General features: G+C 43.1%; 1 protein-coding gene across 2 annotated transcripts in view; it reads left to right on the top strand.

The window, feature by feature from the left end:
* The window catches only part of pde2a (phosphodiesterase 2A), a 114,993-nt gene that overhangs the window by 92,949 nt on the left and 12,044 nt on the right, over positions 1–10,000 (top strand). For both annotated transcript variants that reach the window (XM_081370626.1, XM_081370627.1), the window contains 7 exons: positions 1,516–1,555; positions 2,136–2,199; positions 2,465–2,546; positions 2,755–2,929; positions 3,718–3,830; positions 4,694–4,894; positions 4,991–5,061. In XM_081370626.1, coding sequence (XP_081226752.1) covers positions 1,516–1,555; positions 2,136–2,199; positions 2,465–2,546; positions 2,755–2,929; positions 3,718–3,830; positions 4,694–4,894; positions 4,991–5,061 — 746 coding nt within the window. The remainder of the gene's footprint in view (positions 1–1,515; positions 1,556–2,135; positions 2,200–2,464; positions 2,547–2,754; positions 2,930–3,717; positions 3,831–4,693; positions 4,895–4,990; positions 5,062–10,000) is intronic.

The following is a 10,000-nucleotide window of genomic DNA, read 5'->3' as shown; positions in this document are numbered from 1 at the left end:
CGGATCCGGCTGACTACATCATGTGTTGTGGTCGTGTCTAGGCGCAGGTCCTCCATGTGATCTGGATACGGCCCGGATCCGGCTGACTACATCATGTGTTGTGGTCGTGTCTAGGCTCAGGTCCTCCATCTGATCTGGATACGGCCCGGATCCGGCTGACTACATCATGTGTTGTGGTCGTGTCTAGGCGCAGGTCCTCCATCTGATCTGGATACGGCCCGGATCCGGCTGACTACATCATGTGTTGTGGTCGTGTCTAGGCGCAGGTCCTCCATCTGATCTGGATACGGCCCGGATCCGGCTGACTACATCATGCGTTGTGGTCGTGTCTAGGCGCGGGTCCTCCATCTGATCTGGATACGGCCCGGATCCGGCTGACTACATCATGCGTTGTGGTCGTGTCTAGGCGCGGGTCCTCCATCTGATCTGGATACGGCCCGGATCCAGCTGACTACATCATGCGTTGTGGTCGTGTCAAGGCTCAGGTCCTCCATCTGATCTGGATACGGCCTGGATCCGGCTGACTACATCATGTGTTGTGGTCGTGTCTAGGCGCAGGTCCTCCATCTGATCCGGATACGGCCCGGATCCGGTTGACAACATCATGAGTTATGGTCGTGTCTAGGCGCGGGTCCTCCATCTGATCTGGATACGGCCCGGATCCGGCTGACTACATCATGTGTTGTGGTCGTGTCTAGGCGCAGGTCCTCCATCTGATCTGGATACGGCCCGGATCCGGTTGACAACATCATGAGTTATGGTCGTGTCTAGGCGCGGGTCCTCCATCTGATCTGGATACGGCCCGGATCCGGCTGACTACATCATGTGTTGTGGTCGTGTCTAGGCGCAGGTCCTCCATCTGATCTGGATACGGCCCGGATCCGGCTGACTACATCATGTGTTGTGGTCGTGTCTAGGCGCAGGTCCTCCATCTGATCTGGATACGGCCCGGATCCGGTTGACAACATCATGAGTTATGGTCGTGTCTAGGCGCGGGTCCTCCATCTGATCTGGATACGGCCCGGATCCGGCTGACTACATCATGTGTTGTGGTCGTGTCTAGGCGCGGGTCCTCCATCTGATCTGGATACGGCCCGGATCCGGCTGACTACATCATGTGTTGTGGTCGTGTCTAGGCGCAGGTCCTCCATCTGATCTGGATACGGCCCGGATCCGGCTGACTACATCATGAGTTATGGTCGTGTCTAGGCGCGGGTCCTCCATCTGATCCGGATACGGACAGGATCCGGCTGACTACATCATGAGTTATGGTCGTGTCTAGGCGCGGGTCCTCCATCTGATCCGGATACGGCCCGGATCCGGCTGACTACATCATGAGTTGTGGTCATGTCTAGACGCAGGTCCTCCATCTGATCCGGATACGGCCCGGACAGGTCCACACACCCTCACACTTACACACCCTCACACACACTCTCACACACACACTGACACACACACTCACTCACACATTTGTCAGCGTGTTGTTCTTGATGTTTGACTCTTATCTTTCTTCAGGCTCTTCTTCAAGTGGCTAAGAATCTCTTCACACACCTCGGTGAGTCAAACTCGCATGAATAAATCTGAATGTTTAACATTTACTCTCATAAATCATATTCCTAGTCTGATTGTCAATGAATCATTTGTGACGTTATTATGTTTTTTTATAACTTGTTTGTCTTCATTATCTGTCATCAAAAACCACCTCAACATATCAACTGCTTGATTTTGTTGCAAAATGTATCTATATTATCACCAGCTCTTTATATAAAGTTGAATATGAGTATATATAAATATATAAACGTCATTTCGCTGATGTCATCAAGGCCGTGTTGGATGATGTTTAATGTTTATCTGTAGTTTTATACAGGCTGCTGTTGCATCTTTCATCAATAGTTACTCAGTCATTTAATGCTGGTTAATGTAATAAAAGGTTACAGCAATAAAATCAAACTCATAAATAGATTCCAGTCACATTACAGAAGTCAAACGGTTTCATGTCGAGATTAAACAGCTTTCATCTTCCGTGTGGAGGTGGGATGAAGCTGTGACTCTGCGTGTGATGAAGGAGCTTCACATTTAAAGACTTCACGAGGAATGATGCGGTTTATTTGACTGTGTGTCTCTCTTTCGTTCAGATGACGTGTCTGTGTTACTGCAGGAGATCATCGTCGAGGCCAGAAACCTGAGCAACGCTGAGATGTGAGACACACACACACACACGCGCTTAATTACGCCTCTGATCGTTTTGGGTTTCGTCCAAACCAATTCCAGCCTTGCAACTGTTCACATGACAAGAACAGCAACCTCATAAATATCAATTACCTCCAGTCAAATATTGTAACATTTAATCAAACAGATTATACACACACACACACACACACGCCTAATGCAGACAGAGATGAAACAGATTTATTTATTCAGGTTTCACAGTGTTATTTTAGTGATTTCTCTCTTTATCTCCCAGTTGTTCTGTGTTCCTGCTGGATCGAGTCAGTCATGAACTGGTGGCCAAAGTGTTTGATGGAGGAGTCGTGAGCGATGACGAGGTGCGATGAGTGTGTGTGTGTGTGTGTGTGTGTTTTTGATGGGTAAGGTTAGTGTAAGGGGACAGAATATACAGTTTGGACAGTATAAAAGGAAGTACGTCTATGGAGAGTCCCCACAAAGGTAGCGAACCAGACAGTGTGTGTGTGAGTGTGTGTGTATGTGTTATTATAGAGCTTGAGTAAGTGTCTCTCTCTCTGTAATAAACAGAAGGAGTTTCGTATCCCGGCGGATCAGGGAATCGCGGGTCATGTCGCCACCACTGGGAAGATCCTCAACATCAAGGATGCGTATTCCCACCCTCTGTTTTACCGCGGTGTGGACGACAGCACGGGCTTCAGGACCAGGAACATACTCTGCTTCCCCATCAAGGACGAGAACGAAGGTCTGACAGCGCAATCCTGAGGCATTTCTTTCAAAAGTCACAATATTTCATAATATTATAAAAAATAAATATATATATATATATATTGAATTGATAATACATACTAATGTCTGTGCTGTTGATTTCCCTCCAGAATGATGTCACTTCCTGTAGGGTGATGTCATTGACTTTTACAAAAGGGATTTTACATTAAAAGGGATTTTACATTGATATTGAGGAAATTAGAACCAGTTCTTTCAATAGTCCTCAAAAAAATATGTGGATTACACTGAAAAAAAATTGTGTAGGATTTGGTGAAGAAATTGCTAGTGAATTTTATAAATATTTACAAAGAAACGGCATTGAATTAGGCATGATATTTTGAAGTGACTGATATGTTATTTTCTTATAATAATCTTTTTTTACAGTGTGTACTGGTGAAAGTTGCTGTAGATTTATATTGTTAAAGCAGTAAAGGTTCAGTCCTGACACATGTTACAAACACAATTACCACGAACAGCCACGTTAAAATCAACCGCTAAAGGCAGACGCTTCAGAGAGAATAAACTCTAAGCGGACATTAAATGTGTGTGTACTCGAGGGCATTGTCTTTCTGTGTGTGTGTGTGTGTGTGTAGTCGTTCTGCTCGCTTGTAGAGATGTTGAGGGCAATCAGAGACTTTTGAGTCAAAGCGATGTTGACGTGCATCAACCATATGATCTCATGGACGACGAGAACATTGAACTGTTCTGAGCTGCTTGTCCTGACCTCTGTCTGTCTGTCTGTCTGACTCTGTGGTTTCTCATCAGAGGTGATCGGAGTGGCAGAACTGGTGAATAAAACTAACGGTCCGTGGTTCAATCGTTTTGATGAGGATCTGGCGACAGCCTTCTCCATTTACTGTGGCATCAGTATCGCTCATGTACGAGTTTCTACATTACTGAAAAACACAACTCAATAGCTTAGAAATGTATATTTTTTATACATAATTTTAATTGAATTTAATTTATTTTTGTTATATATATATATATATATATATATATATATATATATATATATATATATATATATATATATATATATATATATATATATATATATATATATATATACAGTCAAACCAAAAAATATTCAGACACCAGATATAATTTTTGATATTGTTTTACTAGTGGGTCCAGGAGTGAGGATAGCAAAATAAAGTAAACTGTGACATATTACACCCAATAATTCTTCATACAGTGACTACAAGTAAAATGTATAATAATTTGGGACCAAAATGATTCAGACACTTTGACCTGACCATGTTTTGCTGAAGTGTTTTTTCTTTAACTGCTAATGCGACCTTTCTACACCACAGACTGAACAAAATGAAGCATTGCTTGGTGATTGGTTGAGCTAAATTGGTCATTTCTAATTGTGTAGTTAAATTTAACAGCTGACAGATATTCAACATAATTCATTTGTGAGACAGTCTAACAGAAGGACGGACAAAACCAGTCAAATATCAGCTGAGTTCTGCTCATATTTTATCACCATTTTCTAAACTATAGCGAATAAACTGTGATAATGTGAGAAATGCTGAAGGTGTCTGAATACATTTTGGTTTGACTGTGTGTGTGTGTGTATATATATATATATATATATATATATATATATATATATATATATAATGCATTTGTGTTTATATATGTGATATGTGTAATATCTTATGTTTATTTATATCTCTCTGTGTGTGTGTGTGTGTGTGTGTGTGTGTGTGTGTGTGTGTGTGTGTGTGTGTGTCAGTCTCTCCTGTATAAGAAGGTCCACGAGGCTCAGTTCCGCAGTCATCTGGCTAATGAAATGATGATGTACCATATGAAGGTGTCGGAGGAAGAGGTCACTAAACTTCTGGACACTGGCATTGAGCCGGTCCAGATAATCCACCCCAACTTTGCAGAGTTCACTTACACGCCGCGATCTCTGTCGGATGACAGCACGCCTATGGTACTGACACACACCAAACCAACAACGAGATTCACATTGACCGACTGAAGAGAAACACTGATGATGTCTGTCTGTCTGTCTGTCTGTCTCTCGCAGGGCGTTCTGAGCATGTTTGAAGACATGGGCTTCATAAACACCTATAAGATCGACCTGCACACGTTAGCCAGGTACAAACACACTCCTGTCCTTTCTGTCTGATTGCCCCTTTAATAGGTAAATAACAAAGATTGACGATTCAGAAATCGTCTCAGGTTATTATGACTGTAACCATGGTTCCCTGAAAAAGGGAACGAGACACTGCGTCTGGGAATTGTACGCTGTGGGAACATCTCTGCGTCTTTGCATCGCGAAGCACTTGTGAAATCAGTCCAATGGCGTGACAGAACTTCTTAGGGGGGGTGACATCATGACTGGGAAACTATAAAGCATACCCAGACCAAACAGTTCTGTCAGGACCATATCGTCAAATACGATTGACAATTAGCATACAGTTTGGATTGGCGGTATGGTTCTGTTCTGGGCAAGAACTCCCTGTGCATCCATGGATGAGCAATAACCCCCCCTTAGGGTAAACAGAACAGATCCAACATGAATGGTATTGCAGATATCATTAATTCAATATTTTAATGTACAACATAATTGAAGAATTTAGTCTGATTCACAGGGGAATCAAAATACCAAATCCTGACTGGACAAGAGGAGGAGCTGGGGATGGAGTAAGGGAACCGAGGTAGTTTGTGGAAAAATCCCATTCAAGACCACAAAAAGAACCACACAAATGTTTTGTGTTGCCCTTTTGCCCCCTGATACCGCCTTTGCACACTCCCGCCCCCTGGGGTGCCCACACAAGTGTGCTTTTGATTATTTTAGTCACTTTTGTTATTCTTGCCTTTTTATCAGATTCAAATTCGTGGCAGCGCTACCGTTGGGCACTCGCAGTGTCCGTCGGGTGACCATTCGGGGCAAACCGGTAAGCTTTTATTGAGAGGTCGGTCGTACCGGCTCTGCCTCACGGTATGTCGCACAGGCACACGTGACATCACTTTCTGTGAAGTTTGGGGCCGCTCAGACCCCCGAAGGACAAAGGGGGGCCGGGGACACCTGCTGTCCAAAGACTGCTTACAGGGGCCGTGTCAGATAAGTTACAGATGGGATGCTGTTTTTGACGTAGAAATTTTCAGCCATTGAATTAAGTTTAGTTGAGTTACCACCACATGTGGTGAAGTCCCATCTGTAACTTATTTGACAGAGCCCCTCTAGGATGTCTGTGAACTATCCATTTAAGGGTCATATTTCATAATTACAGTGGTTTTATTGACGACTTAAGGCTCCAAACTACCGCTATGTACCCCGGGAACCTGGAGCCCCAAATCGGCTTTCTTTCCGAGATATTGTTACTTCCTGTGGAAATTTGACCGGGCGTAACTCCAATAGGTTATACATGGGATGCTGTTTTTGACTGAAATTTTCAGCTGTTGAATTCACAGAAAATTTTCGTTACGTTTTCACCACATGTGGTGAGGGCCAGTCTGTAACTTATTTGACAGAGCCCCTGTAGGCTGTTTGTGGACTATCCATTAAAGGGTCATATTTCATAATCACAGTGGTTTTATTGCTGACTTAAGGCTCCAGATTCCCGGCTTGGGTGGGAGTCTCCCTGTGGGTCCCCCACACCTGGAGTCTGGAGCCTCAACTCGGCTTCCTTCCTGAGATATGTTCATTTCCTGTGGAATTTTGACCGGGCATAGCTCGAATAGGCGGGGCATGGGACGGCACCCTGTGGCCGCAGGCCAAACTGCATCGGGGGCGGCAGTTCCACCAAGGGAACTTCGGGGCCCCACGTTGCCCCCGCTACGCTAGAGGCGCGGGACCTCCCCCGGGGAGGGGGGGGGGGCAGCCTCTTGTGACAGGTGAACCCTAAAAAATTATTTAGGGGGCGCTGCGCAGCGTCCACGAACCACCGTCCAACGCACATCATTTAGGCTGTTTGGACACCCATCAGTAAGTGTACTTCTCTGATGGGAGGAGGGTAATTAGCTCCTGAGGAACACGACTGAAGCAGCTTATATCTGAATACAGGGACAGGTGTCGTATTTCTATAGGTAGACGTGGATCAGATGAGAGTCAGCTGACATGAGCTGGATAGTTAGCTTCTGATAGGCTGAAGCAAGCCAATCACAGACGTGCAGTAAGTATGGCAGGGTGACGCAGCATATCGTTCCCTTTTCAGAGAACCATTCCCTCTCAAGGGAACTTGCACTGTGTCTGAGAATTCAACAAACACTGTTGTCGTGCAAAAGAACACATTAAAAGTTTCTGTTTTCAGTTAGAACGGTGTCATGTAAGCGGCCACTAAGTTAATAACTAATGATCTTTACAACAGAAGTGAATCAATCAAAACTAACTTTAGCTGGACAATAACTTTATTCTAGAGCTGTTATAAAGCCAAAACAATCTCTGTTGCTTTAATCTCCTATAATCACTGTAAAGCTGCTTTAAAATAATCTATATTGTTAAAAGCGCTATATAAATTAAGGTGACTTGACTTGCAGTGGAAGGATGGATAAATGGAAGTGTACATCCTTGAGATCTATCGTGACAAACCAATCCTCGGATCTGATTTGTGACATGATTTGCTTCAAAGTCAGCATTTTGAACTTGAGCTTCTTTACTGAATGATTTAGTTGGCGCAGATCTAAAATTGGATAACATTTTTGTTCCTTCTTCCAGAACAATAAAATACCGGCTGTAAAACCTGAACGGAGGAACATGTTATATGGCCTCCACCCCCAACTGAGCTTTTACCTCCTGTTTCATAACCAGAGCCTGAACCTAAGTGGGCGAGACCCAAACTGAATTAGGTAACCTTTTCTATGGAGTGCAAGACCCATTGAGATATATTTGGCAGAAGCTTCCACTCTGCCAAAAAATATACAAAGGAAACCAGTCTCTCGAGCCAATTTGGTGCCCTGAAGTGGCGAACCGGTGGGGAATGATCGAACTGAAACGCCTCTGCTTGCTTTTTTGCCTCCTGAAACCTCTCGACGACTGAGGTGACAGCGTCGCTGAAGAGGCCAGGAGGGGAAAGCAGGGCATCCATTAAAAACTCTTGTCTTTCTCTTTTATTCCTGGCAAGTTTAGCCATAGATGTCTCTCCGTAGCCGCCAGGGCTTCCATAGACCGGCCGATTGACTTGGTCGTCTCCTTGGTGGCCTGGTGAGATAGTCAAACCAAAACTTATTCAGACGCCTTCAACATTCCTCACATTATCAGTTTATTCGCTATAGTTTAGAAAATGGTAATAAAATATGAGCAGAACTCAGCTGATATTTGACTGATTTTGTCCCTCCTTCTGTTAGACTGTCTCACACATGAATTATGTTGAATATCTGTCAGCTGTTAAATTTAACTACACAATTAGATAATACCAGTTTAGCTCAACCAATCACCAAGCAATGCTTCATTGTGTTCAGTCTGTGTGTAAAAAGAGCATTAGCAATTAAAGACAAAACACTTAAGCAAAACATGATCAGCTCAAAGTGTCTGAATAATTTTTGGTCCCAAATTATTATACATTTTACTTGTACTCACTGTATGAAGAGTTTTTGTGAATATGTCACAGTTTTCTTTATTTTGCTATCCTCACTGACATAAATGAACTATAGAGTACTGCACCCACTAGTAAAAAAATATCAAAAAATTATACCTAAATAATTCTATATATATAAATTATAGGGGTCGCGACCGAGACAGCGAGGGGGGGTCGCGAGATGATTTTTTTTTTTTATATAAATATAATATTTATATTTAAATATAAATTTAAATTTATAAGAGAAGCACCCAAGCGCGAGTCTCAGGTTCCTATGGGAACTGGAGCTTCTAGATCGATGCAGTGATGCAATGATTTTACCAATCAGCGATTGGCTCTTTTACTTAGAAGGCGGGACAGTTTCTCCCATTCATAAGCAATTGGAGTGAACTGTCTTTCTAGTCTTTGATATCTAGCTCAGGTGGGTCTGGCCGTGTGCTCACATACTATCACTAAACAAGCTGGTATTTTAAGTGAATGCAGACAGGCCAGTCTAGAACCTGAACTCTTTTACTATGAAGCCACACTGTTGTAACATGTGCAGAATGAATCTTGGCATTGTGTTGCTGAAATAAGCAGGGATGTCTCTTAAAAAGACGATGCCTTGATGAAAAAAAGGTTTATTAAAAAAAAAAACTCACAGTTCGAGCCCCAAGTACACACGAGGACAGCGAGGATCAGCTTCAAGAGAGACCGAGACAAAGAAATCTATCGTGTAGCTTATCACATCATACGAAGTTTAAAACATTAAATAGACATATCATGTAGTAATTAATGTACTGTATATGAATCTTAGTTGATTATAGGCAATTAGAGCTGGTTTGGTTGCTGAGAGACGGAGACGCGCAGAGACGGCAATTAACGCTGTTTGATTCGTGATCGTGCTGTGCTAATTCCATTAATTCGAGTATATGTTTTACAAGGCTTAAATCATTTAAATATACATACAATATCATATCGTAGAACATGTATATGATGTAGTAGCCTATTTGAGTTGATATTACTCTTGCCCAGCTCTGATTTCTGAGAGATGGACACATAGAGGGATTTAGAGCTCGTTTCATTTTTACTCTCACTCATTCACTCATTATTGCATAGAGATTTTAGATAAGGTGTTTGGCTTTGGGAAGACCACTAATCTACCGATGCCCATGACCCATCTCATAAGGTGATGTTAATATTTAAATGACAGTAATATAATGGTTGTTTTGACTGTTGTGTTCTCTTGTGTTGTAATTATGTTCGTGTTTGGATAGGCCTTCACACAATTTCACACAGCGTTTGTATACTTTAACCATCTCTGAGGATAGTAGGGGTCGCGAGTCTCTCCACCTTTATTTTGGGGCTCGTGGACTGAAAGGTTTGAGAAGCCCTGATCTAGAGGGCAGGAAACGTTCATCTAGCTTACTTTAATGATGATCTTACTGTTTCTCGGCCGGCCAGTCGATGTTTAATCTGGCCAAGACACGAGTTACAACCTCCACAAGCTCCTCATAAGCAGAAGTGTGAGGTGGCGA

The sequence above is a fragment of the Scardinius erythrophthalmus genome (genome assembly GCF_964197995.2).
Source record: "Scardinius erythrophthalmus genome assembly, chromosome: 7".
NCBI classification, from domain to species: domain Eukaryota; kingdom Metazoa; phylum Chordata; class Actinopteri; order Cypriniformes; family Leuciscidae; genus Scardinius; species Scardinius erythrophthalmus.
Note: the sequence above shows the minus strand (reverse complement) of the source record. Positions and strands in the feature narration are given on the sequence as shown.